This window comes from Gobius niger, assembly GCF_951799975.1.
Source record: "Gobius niger genome assembly, chromosome: 14".
Taxonomy (NCBI): Eukaryota; Metazoa; Chordata; class Actinopteri; order Gobiiformes; family Gobiidae; genus Gobius; species Gobius niger.
Genome location: NC_136865.1, coordinates 27,082,874 through 27,102,632, shown reverse-complemented (window position 1 = coordinate 27,102,632; position 19,759 = coordinate 27,082,874). Strand labels below are relative to the sequence as shown.

The 19,759-nt window shown below is 41.9% G+C and overlaps 1 protein-coding gene across 1 annotated transcript; it reads left to right on the top strand.

The window, feature by feature from the left end:
- Positions 1-1,214: 1,214 nt before the first annotated feature.
- necap1 (NECAP endocytosis associated 1) lies at positions 1,215-6,726 on the top strand. Its single transcript, XM_079571393.1, has 7 exons — positions 1,215-1,376; positions 2,152-2,252; positions 2,510-2,614; positions 2,705-2,786; positions 4,141-4,249; positions 5,326-5,473; positions 6,587-6,726. The coding sequence occupies exons 1-7, from the start codon at positions 1,282-1,284 to the stop codon at positions 6,682-6,684; spliced, it is 738 nt and encodes a 245-aa protein (XP_079427519.1). The 5' UTR covers positions 1,215-1,281; the 3' UTR covers positions 6,685-6,726.
- The last annotated feature ends 13,033 nt before the right edge of the window (positions 6,727-19,759 follow it).

Genomic DNA, 19,759 nt, shown 5'->3' with positions numbered 1-19,759 from the left:
GTAATAAATGCCTGTAAAGTTTACTTGTCTCCTGTTGTTGTTTTTTATCTATTTAATGCTCTTATAGTTATAGTTGTAAAGTTTTTATAGTGTATTATATATCTCTACCAAGTTTTATGTTTACGATTGCACCGAAGAAAATTCCTAGTTTGTGAACCTGTTCATTTCCAAAGGCAATAAAACTTATTCTTATTCAAACTTGTAACTTGACTGGGAGCGAGACGTCTCCAGCTCGTCTCCATGGAGATGTACAGGCGGAAAAATGTACTTAGGTGAGGTCCACTTACAAATTCATTCTTTAACCCCCTGCAAAAATTGCTTTTTCTATGTCGAGCTGGTTATTAGGAGCATGTTTTTTTCCGCTGGGAACCGAAAAGTTACATTTTTTACACAGTGTGCTTAAGGCCTTTTAATTGAGCTGTGAAAAAGGTAAATTTCCGCTTTCTGATAAACTTTGAATTCATTTTCCTGCCGTCTGTATCTATGAGATACAGACGGCATCTCGTCATAGAAGGGGGCGTGGCTTCGCCGAGGGGGAAAATAGAATCTTTAGAGAAACACACTCTTTCACTCTTTTTTGCCATTTTCTGGTGGAATATCAACTTATTTATCACACATAAATAAAGTCCAGTGTAAATCGGGTCCATATGGATATTATCTCACAGCAATTTGTTCAGTAGAAGTGAAAAAACGGCAGTTGTAGCAAGCGTTAGCTAACCGTTAGCATTAGCCCGATGCTAACATGTAGCATCAAGTTAGCATTCTCCATTATTCATGTATTTATGGGCTGTTGAACCACTTTGCTCCTCCCCATGTCTTTGTATCATTATTTAGTAGAAACTATGTTCAGATTTCAGCGTTTGTTACTGTAGTTTTTGAATAATTAGAGAAAATATACATTTTTTCAAAATTGGTTTCCCCCTTAACTGTTTTCAAAAATGACCATGTATGGGTGATTCCAGAGATGCCATCTGTATCTATAGGCTCTGCTTTTGTTTAGTCCAGTAAGTGAAATTTCGGCTTGTCGTTTGGATTTCCGGAGCCCTCTCTTATATAATGTAATGATTTTTTTTGCATGTATTTGGCACTTGGATTCGGTGAATACATGATCTCACAAACAGCAGATGGCCCCGTATCCAATTCCGTGGTCGTGGCCCTGAATCTGCAGCAGCTCCGGGTCTGCAGAAGCATGCGAGCGCGAAGCACACAAGCCCCCCTGTGTGAGGCGCTGAATCAAATGAGTCACAACCACACTCCCACTCCAATAACAGCTGATCCAAGATGGCGGCCGAAGGGGAATACGAGTCGATCCTGTGCGTAAAACCCGAAGTAAACGTCTACCGCATCCCCCCGAGGGCTTCCAACCGCGCGTACAGGTAAACCAGAGAGGGGCCACGGCTGCTCTCACTGCTGCATGTTTTGGACTGTTGTGAAAGCTTGTCGTGTGTTTGCTGTCACTTTGCGCCTGTCAAAGAGAGGGGGGGCACAACACGCCGGGTGGTAGCAGTCAGTCACGACATGGCTTATATAAATGTAGTAAAGATTCACCTCTCAAATGGGGTTTAATGAACTTCTTGATGAGGAGTTTGTCATTGTGAATTGGCATGCGCTTTGGTGCGAACTTGTCCCATGGGGTGCAGATATAGATTTTTTTTATATATTTTTTTAATTAAACCTTAAAACAAAGAACTAAAGCGTAAGATGACCTGGTCGGGGCTTGGAAGTTCGGCTGTGTTTTTATGACCCATTTAGCCCGGTGCATGTACACAACGAGCTCCCATGGATCAATGTTTCCCATTGTTTTCATTCATAATTAATGCACAAAGCAATGTCCATGTTCAGGCCTGCAATTTCATTTGGCAATTACATCCTAGGAGAACATAGACCTAGTGCTTGACTTGGTATTGAATCAAATCTACACATATGATCTAATTTGAAACCCATGTGAATCAGTTCATGTGATACAAAGATTCTCTTTTATCATTGATGATTCAAAATATGATCAGTGTCATGTTGATGAATGAGAAAGTTATTGGATTTTGGCTGATTATCATGGGTCTGTTTCCACCATGCATTGGTTAATCTTGAAAAGGTCACATTGGGGTTTATTTTAATTGATATATGTATGTTTTTTTTTGTTTTTTTTTACAGAGCAGCTGACTGGAAGCTGGACGTCCCCGACTGGTCCGGACGGATGAGAATCACGGCTAAAGGCAAAGTGGCGTTCATCAAACTGGAGGACAAAGTGTCAGGTATCAGCATTCGCGGCACGGGATCAACAAGAGCCTGATGAAGGATTCAATTTAATTATGTCGTTCTGTTATTGATCAAACAGCCGCTTATCTATGTTCATATCAGAGAGGCCTTATGACGAATGGGAAGAAGACGCTCATAACTGGGGTTTATTTTATTAAGCGGCTTGACTTTGTGGCCATGCGGTGATGTCATTGCACTTCCATTCCTGTTCTAATATGGCGGTCATTCATTCTGATTTGTTGTGTGTTTGCAGGGGAGCTTTTCGCCCAGGCCCCCGTGAACGAGTATCCGGGAATAACAGTGGAGACGGTCAGTGACTCCAGCAGATACTTTGTCATTAGGATACAAGATGACAATGGTAAGAGTAAAACAACCCACTCTAAATGTAGCTCCTAATTACTTGTATTGGATTGTGCAGGACTGTATTTTTGTTTTTTTGTTTTTTTAGGCCGTAGCGCTTTTATAGGAGTTGGGTTTGGAGACAGAGGGGACGCCTTCGACTTCAACGTAGCTCTGCAGGACCATTTTAAGTACGTATTTAAACGAGTGGGTTGTGCCGTATGTCAAGTTGTATGAGAGAAATAGGAGTCTTTCTTTCTTTCTTTCTTTCTTTCTTTCTTTCTTTCTTTCTTTCTTTCTTTCTTTCTTTCTTTCTTTCTTTTTCTTTCCTTCCTTCCTTCTTTCCTCATGTCTTTTCCTTCCTTCTTCCCTTCTTTCTTTCTTTCTTTCTTTCTTTCTTTCTTTCTTTTTCTTTCCTTCCTTCTTTCCTCATGTCTTTTTTCTTTCCTTCTTCCTTTCTTTCTTTCTTTCTTTCTTTCTTTTCTTCTTTCTTTTTTTTTCTTTCCTTCCTTCCTTCTTTCCTCATTTCTTTTTTCCTTCCTTCCCTTTCTTTCTTTCTTTCTTTCTTTCCTTCCTTTCTTTCCTTCCTTTCTTTCCTTCCTTTCTTTCTTTCTTTCTTTTTTCTTTCCTCCTTTCTTTTCTTTTTCTTTCTTTCCTTCCGTCTTTCCTCCTTTCTTTCTTTCTTCCTTTTCTTTCTATCCATCTCTTTCATTTCTTTCCTACCTTCCTACCTTCTTTCTTTTATTTTCCTTTCTTTCCTCCTTTCCTTTCTTCTTTCTTTCTATCTTTCCTTCTATCTTTGCCTCTTTCTTTCCTCCATTCCATTTTTCCTTCCTTCCTTCCTTCCTTCCTTCCTTCCTTCCTTCCTTCCTTCCTTCCAATGTAGCTCTGCAGGACCATTTCAAGTACGTATTGAAACGAATGGGTTGTGGGTTGTATATATGACATGCTGTCTGTAGGACTTGTATTGCTTGTTGTGGTGCAGGTATTCGGTCACCAATATTTACAATGAGAGCTAAACATATAAACATATATTTAAAATTGGTCACACAATTCTGTCTACATTTGGTCGTATTTCTTTAAAATCTGCTCACCCTAAAGCCCTCTCCTGAAATGCAATTATGTGTGAGTTCATTTTAATTATTCAACATTACCACGGGAATCAGCCCTGTCGGGGGCAGTAAACATAAACACACTGCAGTGTTTTGCGTAAATGATCGCTCCAGTCGCTATATTTCTTTATGATTATGCCCGGAATACCAGAAAACGTGGCGACTTCAGTGTTTTCTCAGTTGTTGTTTGATACAGTAGCCACACATCCACCCATCTCATAAATACAACACATAGTAAATCATTTTAATCCAAAGAAAACGTATCACATAACACGGTCAATTATTTCATGTCGCGGTCACATTGCCTTGTTTTTTTGCTCTAAATCCAGCGTTTTCTATCGTCATCCCCTGCACTGGATTTGAGCTGCTCTAGTTGTTCCTGAAATCTGCTGAGGCACGTTTTGTTTACCCGTGTCTGCTGATGTCTCCACAGATGGGTGAAGCAGGAGGATGAGCTCAGCAAAAGCGCACAGCTCGGAGACTCCGGACCAAAGCTCGACTTGGGGTTTAAAGAAGGACAGACCATCACGCTCAATATAGGGGTAAGAGAGGCTGTGCTCAGTATAAATCAAGACAGTCATAAGACATTCATTCAGAGGTTCCTTCCTTCCTTCCTTCCTTCCTTCCTTCCTTCCTTCCTTCCTTCCTTCCTTCCTTCCGTCCTTCCGTCCTTCCTTCCTTCCGTCCGTCCGTCCGTCCGTCCGTCCGTCCGTCCGTCCGTCCGTCCGTCCGTCCTTCCGTCCTTCCTTCCTTCCTTCCTTCCTTCCTTCCGTCCGTCCGTCCTTCCTTCCGTCCGTCCGTCCGTCCGTCCGTCCGTCCGTCCGTCCGTCCGTCCGTCCGTCCGTCCTTCCTTCCTTCCTTCCTTCCTTCCTTCCTTCCTTCCTTCCTTCCTTCCTTCCTTCCTTCCTTCCTTCCTTCCTTCCTTCCTTCCTTCCTTCCTTCCTTCCTTCCTTCCTTACGTCCTTCCTTACGTCCTTCCTTCCTTCCTTCTTTTTCCTTCCTTCCTTCCTTCCTTCCTTCCTTCCTTCCTTCCTTCCTTCCTTCCTTCCTTCCTTCATTCCTTCATTCCTTCTCTTTTTCTATCTATTTATCTTTTCTCCTTTCCTTCTTTGTGTCTTTCTATCTTTCCTTCCTTCTTTCTTTTTCTTTCTTTCCTCCCTTCTTTCCTCCTTTCTTTTTTCTCTTTTTCTATCTATCTTTTCTAATTTCCTTCTTTCTTTCTTTCCTTCTGCCCTTCCCCCCTTTCCTTCCATCCTTCCTTCCTTCCTTGCTTCCTTGCTTCCTTGCTTCCTTCTTTTTTCTTCTTCTTCCTCTTCTTCTTTCTTTTCTTAGAAAGTCTAGGGGCTGTATACATTGCCACATTTTTATTGGAATATGAGGTGAAGCAATAACCATATAAAAAGAAGCTACAATATCTCTTGCAAAATCACTGATGTCTTTTTTCCCAATGCAGCCTAAAAAACACGTCAGCTTGAACAAAATGTGAAAAATTCAGTTTTAGTCCATCATTTCCCTGATTTAGTGACCGCCAGCACCAACAGATCAATCAAAACTCTTACAATTCTCTTATTTAAAATGTTTTTATGCAATGGTAATTTTGGGGATTTTGTCCTTGTAGCAGGGGAAGAAGAGGGATAAACCTCGTCTTCAGGGCTCAGGGGGGTTCGGACTCCTCCCACCGCCGCCTGGAGGAAAGATAGCGCCACCCCCTTCCTCTGGCTCGTCCAATCACAACACAGTTCAGCAGACGGGAGGTCTGGACACAGGTCAGTGCTGCTCGACTCCGCTTAGAAAAGTTCTGCCGTATAACAGTGACATGCTGGAAGAGACCGGACGTTTACAGGTGGACAGCGGCACTTTTGGGACAGAAAAAGGCCTCAATAGCTATTTATAATTATAAAGACATGAATATAGTATGGTAAGTGAGGTGCAATAAACTAAATCAACTGGACAGGCTGTAGATTGAGGAGCATGTCTGGCTGATTTGGTGAACATTCATAGACTTGCATAGACCTATAGGCTTTAACTGGGCTGCAACAAGAGCTTGGGCTGCTGTTTGAGACATGAACCACATTTTCACAAGTCATCATTTAGTATATCAAATAATGATTGAGGTATTATAATAAATACTATTATATACTAGATACTATTTAACACGCCTCCGAGTTAGTTCAGTTGGTACAGTCCAATCATCCTGCGGAGAGCGATGTATACACATGAGTAAAGAAGTGGAATGAAGATATATTTCTCATTTGCATACAAAGCCCACGTTTTGAAAGTGAGAGTGCCGTTCTTTAATTGTGTGGCACAGTGGTACGGAGGTTAGCGCTCATGCTTCACAGCTATAAGGTCCCAGGTTCAATCCCCCCCCCCCCCCCCCCCCAAATCACTCAACAAACAACTCGTAAAATGTAATTGGCGTTGATAATAATTTAAGGTGCAAAACATTTAAAATCTGGTTTAATGATTTTGGCTTAGATACTGTATATTGATATTTGCCTAAAGTATTTCACTAAAGTATGCAGATTTCAATAAAAAATGCATCAAATTCAATGTTAGTAATGTAAAAAAATATTGTCTCAAAATCATCTTGCGACCTCCAGGGGGTCCCGACCCTCACTTTGGGAACCAAAGAGAGAGAAGAGAAGAGAAACTAATACAGTTAATACAGGCTTGAAAACCGCAATACCAGTGTAAGCCTCTATTATTGTTTTATTTTATTTACCAATAGGGTCTGGCAAAAGTGTCAGTAAAACCATGAGTTGATTTGAAAATGTTTTCCTCGTATTTGACGACACAGATGAGTCACGTTTTTGAACATTTTACTTGCCATAACTTTTCATATTCAGCACTGACTGTTTTGTCTGTCCATTCATTAGGATGCCTCCTGGAGTTGGACAGCAGTAACTCCAACACAGTGGTTCAGACTCATCCTGGTTCTGATCTATGGGGAGATTTCACCTCTACTACAAAGTAAGGAATATTCACACACAGAAATATGTGATTTTCCCCATTGTTATGGAGTGTCCCAACGGCCTGTGTGTTTCTGCAGCTCTGTCCCTCCACAGCAACAGCAACCCACAAACTGGATCCAGTTCTGAGCAGTCTCTCCATCCGCATCATCCGCTGCCTCCTGTAGCTCCCTGTGTCCCACTGCAGTCACCCCACACAGCTGAGTAAACTTACCTCCCCAAACGACTCCATAACAAGGTCCATCATGCCGCAAAACGTTCAGAGCAAAGAGCATCAAAGCCATTTAGATATGCAGCCATCCTTTAAAGATAAGGGCTAAACAGTATGTCGTGTCTCCAGGAGAGGGCGCTGCGATCTGTGTAGTTGATTTACGTTTGTCTCTGCAACAGCTCCCTCTGGTGGCACTGCGGGGAAGCACATTTTGAAAGTCAAAGTCGGTGCTTTCTGCTGAATGTGACAACTTTGCAAGAACAAGTTAAAAAAAAGTATGAAAAATAACACTTTAAATAAGATGATTGCTTTAAATATAACTTACTTTTACTTTTCGTTTGAGCTGATATGAGATTGAATTGTAATATTTCATAACAATGTCATAACCATTCCATTAAATTTAAACAGTATGACACAGCTTTTGTCCGATTTAGTCAAAATAAGACTTAAAAATGACTCAAAACTGAACTTAAACATATTTATAAGTTGCTATGCATTTTTTTTTAGGTCAAAATAAATCTCAATTAAATCTGAGTAATTTTGCGACAATACGGATATTGTGTCATCTAATGTGGCAAAAACAATAATTTGGCAGTATAGACCTTTAAACTGCTTACATCATCAGTGACATCAGCTCGAGGCAGGAAGTGATCAAGAGAAATATGATTCAACTAAAACTAAAGATTTTAAGTGTAAAACTACAACAAAAAATTGTGGTCCTGTTGTTGCTTAAGGTACAAGAACAAGACGATAAAATAAGGTTGATCTGATATTTCCAACAACAGTCAGACATTTGTTTATAGTTACTATAACAACAGCTTAGGGCTGGGCGATAAATCAAATTAATTCAATGAATTCATGCTTTTAAAAACAGCCGATTTGGAAAATGGCTAAATCGTAAAATCGAGTCCGCCGCTCCATGTCCTCCTAACGTGCGGCCAGTTTCAGACGCTCCGCAGTGAAATGACTCCAGTGGAGAAGCAGAGACTTTCTGGCGATCTGCTGCTTCACAAAGGCCAAAGTGTTGTGTTTTAAGAGGACGCGCTGGAGTTTTCTTTCCCACTTTCCTCCGGTCTGCTCCTGTGCCTTTCTCTCTGCTCTGAGCGGACCATTTAACTCCGCCCCTTTCCCTTGAGTCTCCATGGAGACGGCTGTCAATCACAGCAGAGGCATGAAGACGATGAAATTAAAACACTTTTGAAAACTCTTATAGATACAGACGCATCTCTGGAATGGCCCATATATGGTCATGTTTGAAAACAGTCAAAGGGGAAAACAATTTTGAGAAATGTAAACTTTCTCTAATTATTCAAAAACTACTTTAACAAACGCTGAATTATGAATATAGTTTTCTACTAAATAAAGATACACAGACATGGGGAGGAGCAAAGTGGCTCCACTGCCCATAAATACATTTTTAAAAATGGAGAATACTGCTGTGAATAAACATCCATATGGACCCGATTTAGTCTTGACTATTTGTGATAAATACGTTTATATTTCGGCTAAAAAGAGTGAAAAACTGTGTTTCCCAAAAGATTCTATTTTCCCTCTTGGCGAAGCCACGCCCCCTTCTATGATGAGATGCCGTCTGTATCTATTAAGAGGTTTTACTTTTGAGAGCAGACGAGGAATATCTAACAGAAATAACCATTTTTAAATAAAGGGTTATGTTTTCTTAATGGGCCTAATTGTAGCCACATTATGAAATATCAATGAGCAGGACTTTGAGCAGTTTTCTTCAAGGATCAGGAGACTTTATAAAGTTTATTTCAAATAAAATTGATCAAACTCGTAATCGTCCAAACTGAGTAAAAAACAATCACCCAGCCCTACAACAGCTACAATGGAAATAGCATCTAGCTCCCGCCTCCAGCTAAGCCCGGATTGTTTAGTAAGAGTCTATAGTGATCAGATTTTCCTCTCACTAACATCATAATCACGTTATGAAATATTGCAGAATGTATCAGAATAAGCTCATACATAGTTTCGCATTATTTAGTTGCGTCTTTGTGCAAAATAGTTTTTATATTGTAATTATCAGAACAGATTTGGGTTCAGAGTAAAGTCACGTGCCACTTTAAACCTGACTGCGAGTTGTGGTCGGCGAAGACGGGCCGGGAACGCTCGACTTTTGTGTTTACAAGACGGTTTTGTGTGGCCTCGCGTTGCCAATATCGCCTCCATTTTGAAACGACTGGAAATGAACAATGATTGTATCGAAGCCTCTCACGTCCACACCTGTATCTGCTCGCATCACAAGCTCTACTTTATGAAGAAACTACTGTGAAACATGTCGCCTGAAGGTTTTTCGAAAATGACGCAGCTTCACCCAAACAAATGCCTGAGTATATATAAACCGGTATTTGAAGTTTAAAAACTACTTTTCGTACCCGTTTTGTTGCATAGTCCAACTTTTGCATTCGAAGGACGTCCGCTCTGCTCTAGTTCCTCGTTTCTGAATGTCTTAATCAGCACTTTCTCTGGTTTTAATGAGTATATGCTTTATGTCGTGTGTATTGTGACCACACTGCTCCGTGACTCATTTTGCCTTTTCTTATGTGTTTCTGTGTCAATGTAAAGAAAACGAGTTTGTATTGAAACGACACTGGACGGCTTCTGAAGCTTCTGTGTATTGTGTTTACATGGCTTTCGTCGCTAAAACGTGGCATTTGTCTCGAAGTCTCACTCATTCCACGTTGGCTGTAAAGTTATGATTTATGACCAATTCAATGAGCAAGAGGCAATAAATCATTTTAAAGGAACAATGAGTTACGTGGTTTTGTTGTAGTTCAGTAACAGTAAGGAGCAAAATCTATAAGGTTACAATATTTACACAATATGCATAATTGTATTTATGATGGCACCTACTGCATTATTAATCTTGTATACCATACCATTATCATCATATAAACTGTGACCCATTACACTTACACTATAAACAGTATAGTGTCAATTAGGTTCAGATTTAGTTTAATTTGACTTATTTCTACATTGTTTCTACTATTTCTATACTATTTTTCTACTATTTCTATCTGTGTGTGTGATTTTTGGACCAAATGGAGCTGCAATACGGATCATCATGTACATTTTTTTTTTCTAATGTCTGTCCCACCCATCACTTGACCAGACTAAAATCACAAGTGATATTTAGTCTGGGGACCACCAATTCATTTTCTTGTAGGAGAGGTGTGGTTTACGATCGTCCATAGTCGTTTATTGGGTGATACGGGAAAAAAAAGTCTATCATGCGTCTGCACGTAGCCATAGCCAATCGTATCATCGTATGAGATGACGTATGACGTACCCGCTGTAAACTTTTGAGCGAAACTCTTTAGAAGAATGTCTAAAGCTTGATCGAAAAATACCATTGCGTCTGCTGCTGTCATGTTGGATCCGTAAATAAACTTTTTTTTAAAATCCGTAAATAAACTACAAGCTTCCGTATATCGAACAGCGCGTCATCGTCTTGCCGTCCCTCCTCGGTCTGTGATTGGTTCCCAAATCCATGCGAAAATTTGGGCCATGGTCCCCAGGCTGTTGTGCAGTTCGCAATGATTCGAGCGCACACAGCAGCAGGTTACACTTGACTACTATTTGAGGCCACTTTAGCCAGAAGGTCCCCAGTTCCAGCCTGAAGTCGGCTGGGTCCTTTCTGAGCAAGTTCTCCAGTGTCTACGGAGGTTTCTTAAGATAAGGTAAGATTAGCCTTTATTGATCTCACAATGGAGAAATTGACTTGTTACATTCAGCTCTTGGGTGTGCAAATAGGCAGAACATGTGAGAAAAATAAACAAAAAGCAATCAAATTGTAAAATAGTGGTGTCTTATATACAATGACGACCAAGGACTTTGTGGGGACAAAAGTATAAGCAGTAAATAATTAAGTAAACTGACTATAACAAAGTCAGTGTTAGCAGTGCAGGTTTACATCATAGTGCACGTGGTTGATAAAGTGCCTCAGAGAAGTGATGTAAACACAGGGATTATTGCATATATTCTGCAAAGTGGTTAATGCACATGTTACATTACAGTCTTGTTGTTCAGTCTGACAGCAGTGGGGATGAAGGACCTGCTCCTTCTTGCACTGAGGGTGACACAGTCTTCCACTGAAAGAGCTGCTCAGCTCCTCTACAGTCCCGTGCAGTGGGTGGGAGGTGTTGTCCATGATGGAGGTGAGCTTGGCTAACACCCTCCTGTCCCTCACCTCCTCCACAGAGTCCAGGGGCAGTCCAGGACGGAGCTGGCCCTCCTGACCAGCTTGTTCAGTCTGTTTCTAATCCCGCTCTGTGCTGCCCGGGGCCCAACACACGGCAGCGTAGTGGAGAGCAGAGGCCACCACAGAGTCATAAAGAGTCCTGAGCAGAGGCCTGCTCCCTCTGAAGGACCTCAGTCTCCTCAGAAGGTGGAGGTGACTTTGGCCTTTCTTGTACAGGGCGTTGGTGTTGTGGGACCAGTCCAGTTTATTGTTGAACACCCAGGTCCACCTCCTCAATGTCCTCCCCCTGGATGTTCAGCAGTGTGTGTGGTAGTGTCTTCCTTGCGTGTGCTACAGTCTAAAGTTACCCTTACCCCCAGAAATAAGTGCAATATGGTCCTCTCTGGGGCTTACACTCTTTATAGTTGTTTACCATTGAGCAAGACGCCAAAGTTATATAAGAAATAAAGTCCCTGTTGCCTTAGCCTGTTCAAGTTTAGGCCAGTGCTCCTCAAACCCTTTGGAAACCCAGGACAGACAACAAACTGCAGACTAAAAGCACGTGTCCAGATAAATCAAACACAAAATATATCGTAGCTGCAGATGACCCCGAGTACCACCAGGAGAAGTCCCCTCAGCAGCACACATACCACAGTCTAAGCACCACTGCAGGGGCTCTCAGTCGGGAGCGTTTATAGGCGGACCGCAGAGATCAGCGCTCCATGGACTGAACTGACCTGACCTGGCCACACAGGAAACTCTGGCCTCATGCACAGCTCTATCCGTCTTCCTCCTGTTGCCGCTCACCCCGAGTCACCCTGAAGTCCCCGCGCTTCAGCCGGCGCGGACGGGATGATTAATGGCTGAAAAATATAGAGGGATCTGCAATGGTATAGTGGAGCGAGGGTGGTGGTTATAGAGTGTGTGGTGAATATATTTACCTTCTAACACATGCACACTGCAATAACTAACCTGGATTTGACTAGTTTAGGCTTATTTCCTATTAAAACCTAGATTAATTCTTCTTTATTAATGATAATGTGCTGCTTTGGGGCAATGTCATGTGCTCTGTCCTTTAGGTGTTGGAAAACTGACTTCTCATCCAAGACACTTTGTCAGCAGCGTGTTATTTTTGGCAGGACTTAGGTCATTAGTTAGTGCAGCTTAGACCTGACTTTATCTTGATCTTGAGGCCAGGTGTTGCTTCAGAATCAATCCTTCAATCAAAACTTGCTTTATTTTATGAGGCGGTTTACTGATGATCTCAGTGGTGTCAGGAATGAGAGAAAGAGAATGCATTTTGGGGACAGACTGCAAATGATGTGATGCGAGCCTCATATATTAAAACTTTTATTGACTCAAATAGTATGAGATGAAAGCTTTACCCTCCCTTAATTCCCATAAAATTTCAAATTCAATTCTTATATAGGTTGCAGCTTGCCAAGGAGGGTCCTGAAAGCATCCCAGTTGAGAGCCAGTACTTTAGAGAGGTTAAAAAGTTTAATAAATGTAGATTAACAGGAGTAATCCGTGCTGCTTGTGTGAGTGCTCTGTATAAACCCTGTCCCTGCGCTCCGGTCTGTATTCGAGTCAGGCCGGCCTTGTAACCCGACCCGCGCTGGACCCTGCATCAACACGTGTCACTGAGATGGACTCATTCTGCTACGTGTTACTGCCAAACACGGCGGCTACTTGGAAACGCGGGGCTCATACTCGTGGTCCAAATGCCCCGTGCGCTCTTTCAAATGACATCCGTCTTTCATCATGTCTCTGATTAGGACCGAGTGTCAGCGACGGCCAGATTCACAGCGGCGTCCAGACATGGCATGTCTCGGCTCGTCGGGTTGCTTGTAATGTCAAAACTGGAGTTACTGTCAGAGATCTTTATTAATGTTCATATTTCTGGGTTCTACATTTCCTCATAACATCCAATACGCCAATAACTTACATTGGAGATTCCTGGAAGCAAAAAAAAACTATTAATATGGCGATTATGAAACTTGTCAACAGTAAAAACTACTGACTGGCAGATTTGGAGTGACCTTTACGCTCTGTGGAGCCAGGTGGATGGTCAGAATCACCTGGCGATAGGACAGGATTGCGAATGGAGTGAGTGAGTGGTTGGTGGTGGTCGGAGGGGCCGATGGCGCAGACTGGTTGCCTCGCTTCCGTCAGTCTACCCCAGGGCAGCTGTTGCCACAATAGTAACTTACCACCACCAAGTATGGAGTGAATGAATAATGCAATGTAAAGCGTCTTTGAGTGTCCGGAGAAGCGCTATATAAAACCAATGCATTTTTATTGTTATTTATTATTATACGGCTCTTCACACTGCAAGTAGAACGCTCCTTGAATGGGATTTTCCATCGTTCTACCGGTCATCATTTTCATTCATAGAGGACTTCTGAAAAAAATGATGACCACTGACAATGGCAACAGTTTGTACTTGTAATACAGGTCTTTCATATCAGACCGACTTTCAAGTTAATAATAATAATGCATCGGTTTTGTGTAGCACTTTTCTGAACACTCAAAGACGCTTTCCATTGCATTATTCATTCACTCCATACTTCGTGGTAGTGAGCTACTATTGTAGCCACAGCTGCCCTGGGGTAGACTGACAGAAGCAAGGCAACCAGTCTGCGCCATCGGCCCCTCCGACAACCACCAACCACTCACTCACTCACTACATTCGCTAGGCTTCCTGGTGTTACTAAACGGTCTCCCATCCAAGTACCGACCAGGCCCTTCCCTGCTTAGCTTCCAAGGTCGGACGGGATTGGACATCGCAAAGGCGGTGTAACCAAGCTACGCCAAGATTCACCACCATCCTCTTGTCCAACTGAACCTTCAACTAAGTAGCTAGGCTCGCAATAAGTAGCTAGCCAAGCAAAGTTTTGGAAGCTATTTTCCTTGGAAATCAGTAAATAAACCTTTCGGCCGTCGTGAAAAGTGTATTAAGCTTGTTTTAAGCGTGTTCAGTTGGCAAATAGCCGTATAATAAGCGGATAAGTACCCTCAGGGCAAAACAAGATGCCCTGTCACCCAGCGTTCTGTACATTATCTCTTACATAGAAAGTGGCAGCACTGACTGCATTGACCGCTGCCCTCCACTCTGTGTACCGATGGAAAAGCTTTGGAATCCCATGTTTTAGCTGAGAGCACATTACATCCAGGAGAATGAAGCTGGGGTGTATCATTAACAAGCTAAACATGTCCCTTCCAACTTACATGTACATCCAGTTGGCTGCTAAAAGACTGGAAGTTGCTGATGATCCCATTTGAGATGTCAGCTCAAATTTTCCATGTTTTAGCTGATGGCACATTACATCCAGGAGAAAAACACTAGGGTGTATCATTAACAAGCTAAAGATGTCCCTTCTAGCTTACATGTATATCCAGTTAGCTGCTGAAAGACTGGAAGTTGCTGATGAAGCCACTTGAGACGTCAGCGCGTCCTCAACTCTAAAACAATCCAGCAATGATGACGCCTTAGAACACATGGAGCTGCCCTTCATCTCAGATTATGACACCATTGCATTCTGTTTTCCTCCGAATGAATTATATTTATATAGTATATCAATAACTGTGACATTGCCCGCTGTAACATCCTGAAACACTGGACGCCGTGTGAGCTCATCTTGAAAGCATTCACAGCTCCATCTTGTCTGGCAGCCCCGTGTTTGCAGAAGAAGCATTTGATCTCCGTTGACCCGGTGTATATTTTTCCAAAAGTTAACGATTATTTTGGATTCCCCTTGCGCTCCGAGCCGCCCCTCGTCAAACGCTGTGGAATAGCACATTTATGGGCTGCCCTCTTGTCCGGGTCCAGGCTCTTCTCTCACTATCTCAGCGCGGGACACCGTTATCCCCCCCGGACATTCTGCAGACATAGCGCCAATGCAACAGATCGGGTGAAAAGGTCGAGGCCTGACCCTTCACCGCTGCAGGACGCCATCAAACTGTCGCCTTTTAACGAGTCACTAATTCATGGAGATCTCCGGTTTCTAAACACTTCATCTGAGGCTTTGATATCGCACAGAGTTGGGTGTAATTTTAATGCTAGATACAGATTATACGCAATAAAAGAAAAACAGTGTTAGATTTTCACAATTTTATGGGGTGTCGCTGGACAAACACATGGGTTCGGAGAATTGCTGAATCAAACCCCCGGCTTTAACCCCGGATGCCCTCTCATAAAGTGAAGGAAGCGTCGTGCCAGGGACGCCAACACAGTGAGCATTAAGAGCAGAGTCAGAACCGCAAACTGTGAGGAAAGCAAGTGCCGTAGAAAGTCCAAAACAACCGCAAAAATCTCCTACATCAGTAAACAGTTTGAAAACAACGCTGATGCTTTGTGAAATCCTTAAAGGGGGTATCACAGATTTCTTTTACGACTTTTAGAGCTTTGTGCCATGTTGTAGTGTTGTTCTCTCAACAAAAGCAGACACTCGCGCAGCTTTGAGTGATCGTTGAGTCTTCTCTGATAGCTCCCAAAAAGCTTCTCGTGGTCCTATGTATCCAGGAAATGCTTTCCCCACTTCTCGATCTCGTGCGAAGCTTAATCCTCTTATCACGAAGTAAAAACACTTGCCAGGGCTTCATTGAAGGCACCCGTCGCACACACCTTCTCTTTCTTTATTGAAGCAGCTGCCCAGCGAAGGGGAGCAAGAGGAGGGAGGTGGAGTGGGAGGGGCTTAAGGGGAAAATGATAGGCAATTAGCTGTATTAAATAAATAAATTGCATTTTCTAACCAACAAAGTGTGAGATGGTGATAAAGATGTGTTTTACCTGGAAACAGCATAAAACCTCCTCTTTAACTTCACTGTGCTGTGACAAAGTCGCCAATAATCGCACTTAATAAAATCCTTGAGAAAATGAAAGTGGAAAAATTATAATAATAATGCATTAGTCTTATACAGCACTTTTCCAGACGCTCGAAGTCGCTTCACAATTTCCTGCATTATTAATTCACTCCATTGAACTTTGGGTTAATCAGTCCACAGAATATTTTGCCAGTAGTGCAGTGGAGCATCCAAGTTCTCCTTTGCAAACCAAAGTTGAATAGTTTGGGAGGAACACACAACGTCATGTGTGGAGGAAAACATCACCAACATCTAAACCCTGTCCTCACTGTGAAGTCTGGAGCAGGGGCATCACGGTGTGGGGCTGTTTTGTTGCCTCAGGGCCTGGACAACTTGCTATCATCAATAGAAAAAAAAAAAAGTTTAACTAGACATTTTGCAGAAAAAAATGAGACTGTGAGAGCTGTCTGACTCTTCTCTTGCCACAATAACTGCTTTCCTGTAATAAAGCTCACAACAATCAGGGTGAATCTTGGACCATTTCCTCTTTACAAAACTGCTGCAGTCCAGCGAGATTCCTGGGTTCACTTACTTTTTCCTCACTGTCCTGTGTATATTTACATGTTATGGTCAATAAAATATGATAAAATGTAAACATTTGGGTGGTATTAGTGTAAGCAGACACTATTTATTCATTTTTATGATTTTGATGAAGGTCAGACCACATTTTATGATCAATATAGGCAGAAAGGCACGTGGTTCACATACATTTTCCTCCCACAGCATTTTTATACTTTAAGAACATGGTTAAAATGTCAAAATGTTAATATGACATGATATATCCCTTTATAACCTATAACCTATCCTAATAGGAGCTCATCGCTGAAAGAGCTGGTTCGGTTGTGAAGAGTGTATCTGGTGGAAGTGCCTATATTGTTGTAGTGGGTCATTCCATATTTTGCATTTCAAGGCAAGTGTGGAAGTGCTGAAGCAGAGCGCATGTTGCTGTGATTTACGGACCGTGGGGGTAAACAGAGCGGGGCAAAAGCCAAAGGGCAAAGGCGCGTTCTGTTTGAAGCCTCCACAGAAACAAAACGCCTCCACCTCACGTAATACGAGATGAAACGTGTCGGTGGGCTCTGGTTTCAGGTTGGAGTGCGGAGTCAGTGAGACCAGGCCTGAAATAAAAAAAGCAACATTATTCCGTTGAATGGCTGAAAAATGATCAGCTTATGGGATATTTTTTCAAGGCACACCTGAGCTTCAGAATCAAGCCTATTGGGTGTGAAGTGGCTGGATCGTGTGTGCCACGTCTGTCAGTAGGGGCTCGTTTTGACCTCTCGCCGTTATTTACGAGTGTGGCAGCTTTTATTAGACGGGGCCACGGTTCAGCTTCAGTTCAACGTCACCTGTATCTCTGCAAATGCTGCTGACGTGCTCCTTTCCACTCCACCATCACAGGTCAGATATATGTCTGCGGCTGGACCCCAGGAGGAAACAATGATCTGACTGAACTTCAACCTGTAGCTGAGGAGCGCCCACTTCTCCATCTCTTTCTCAAAGATTTATATCTGAAGAGTTCAAATGCAAAAACAGATGCAAAAACAGATATCCGTTTTTGAAACATTTTTCATTAACGTTTAGGCGATTTTCTCGCACTAAAATAGAGCTTTCCATTAAAGGGACTATGGAATTTAAAAACGTTAAAATTAAGTATTTTGATCCCCCTTCATGTTCCGGCAATGTCCTAATGTGTAGAATGAGCTCAGACCTGTTCACCACAACTGCCTCTAAAATTCTGCACTGTCACTCAAAAAAGTGTTAATTCGGGTCCGAAGTGCCGTCATGCACGAGCTTAATATAGAATCTGCAGTTATGTAAGTGGCAGTAGTGAGTACAAAAATGACCAACTTGCATCTAGTCCCTTTAAGCTAAAGGAGAAACTTACTTAAACATAATATGGAATGTTTTTCAGCTACTCGTTTTTGCAAGAGCACATTTCACTTCTACATTTGCTTGATGAGTCAAAGTTAAAAATTGTGATTTTCTCTCTTGAGGTAATGAGTCCTTTAGCCGTGTTTATTTATCATTCATGCACAAATACATCATACAAAATTCTACATTAAGCCCCTGAACTGTAGGTCGTGACCAAAGGAGAGTGGCTGGGAACATCTTATAGCTAGGGTGAGGAGCTTCGTCCTCTGGAAGGAGCTCAAAGTAGAGCCACTGTTCCTTCATGTCAGAAGGAATCTGCTCCGGAGAAATCCTTGGACATGCAAGGAACATCTTTGGGTCCACCCAATGGAGCTGGAGGTGGTTCCTGGGATGAGGAAAGACTGGGAGACTTGGCTTTGGCTAAGAGGAAGAAAATGTATGTAGGGAATTTCATAATATTGATCAGAAGGTGCAGCCGTTTAAATTCTCATAGGGCTGCAAATATCACTTCCTGTGCATGTATTGACAAACAACAATCAGAGGCAGTGCGATTAAAGCTTTTATTTACAATGTTTTACATTCTGGTCAGGTTGGAACACAACGGCAGCGCCTCAGGACTAACACCTGAACACAATTGTGTTGTACAGTTGTACAATGACAAATAAAGCACTGACTGACAATGTATAACTACAGTATAGTAGAAACTTTCTTTTTTTTTGGTAAATAACAGAAGTCATATTTCAAACAACAAGAAAAATATTTTTCTTTTATCTTGTGGAAAGCACAAAGAAACTGAGGATCCTATAAACCAGTGGTTCTCAACTGGTGGGTCGGGACCCAAAAGTGGGTCTCAAACCTTTTCCGGGGTACTTTTTTTCCAACATTCTAAAAAATATAGAAACATCTTAATTTATAGAAAAAAAATACTGTTATTGTGGTCATGATTTCAGCTCTATTGGTTAAATATTTATTCAACATGGCTTCACTTGATATATTAGAAATATTATTCTTACCATCCTATGACACAGCATCCCCACTGCTATAAACTATTTACTACATATACATATATATAACTATAAAAATACTATGTGCATTTAATACATTAGATATTTACAGGTCGTTGGCACAAACGTTTGCTGCCTCTGAAGCCTTGGTAACTGGTGTCACACTTTGACACCTAAAAACAAACACGCTAAAAGCACACCCCGGACATGTGACACGGATCCGGCTGGAGGAACTGAAGCGTCTGCGAGTGTCTTCCTTTTGCCTTATGTTACAAATCTACACCTTATTTACAGCGCACCTATGTGACATACAGTAAATTTCACAGCCTGAAATAGAGAGCGGTGATTCTCTTTATACAACGCTATACTCTGACTGCAGCTGCTCCACGTCATAAATATGGCTTTAATTTGACTTTTATTTACTATTAACGACACGTATCATTTCTCCATACCCACAACGACTCTCCGTATCAAGAGCCCGTTTTCGAGGATGACCCAGATAAGGAGCCTGTAAAGGTTTATTTTAGAGATTGTAAACCAAAGTATTTTCGTTGAAGGCTGAGGGTGTCTCAGGTCACCCTTCATATAGAGCCAGTGTGGATTCAGCTCGAACAGACAAAATCCTGTAGTCGTTTTTACAATGTATCTGCTTTTATGTCATTCCTGTGTCAATATGTAACATAAAATAGTCTATCAAATTTGCATTAAATTATTATTCGAATTCAAAGAAATTTGCTTTGGTCAAAATGACTCCGAACACTCTTTAACTTATCAAGACATATTGCGATAGACGCTCATTTCGTCAGAGTAATATTTGTCCAGTATTATCTGTACTTTTAATACTTAAGTGCTGCCAATGGTAGAGTCGCGTTTGGCTGTGAAAGAGTACAGTTGATGGCTTCCACACTTTGCCCTGTCGTAAATTA

What these genes read in the sequence shown, in the direction of transcription:
- necap1 (XM_079571393.1), top strand. Translation starts at nt 1,282, where the DNA reads ATGGCGGCCGAAGGGGAATACGAGTCGATCCTGTGCGTAAAACCCGAA. An exon ending in TAGGATACAAGATGACAATG is followed by an intron (nt 2,615 to 2,704) that starts GTAAGAGTAAAA and finishes TTGTTTTTTTAG; the next exon opens with GCCGTAGCGCTTTTATAGGA. An exon ending in GACGGGAGGTCTGGACACAG is followed by an intron (nt 5,474 to 6,586) that starts GTCAGTGCTGCT and finishes TCCATTCATTAG; the next exon opens with GATGCCTCCTGGAGTTGGAC.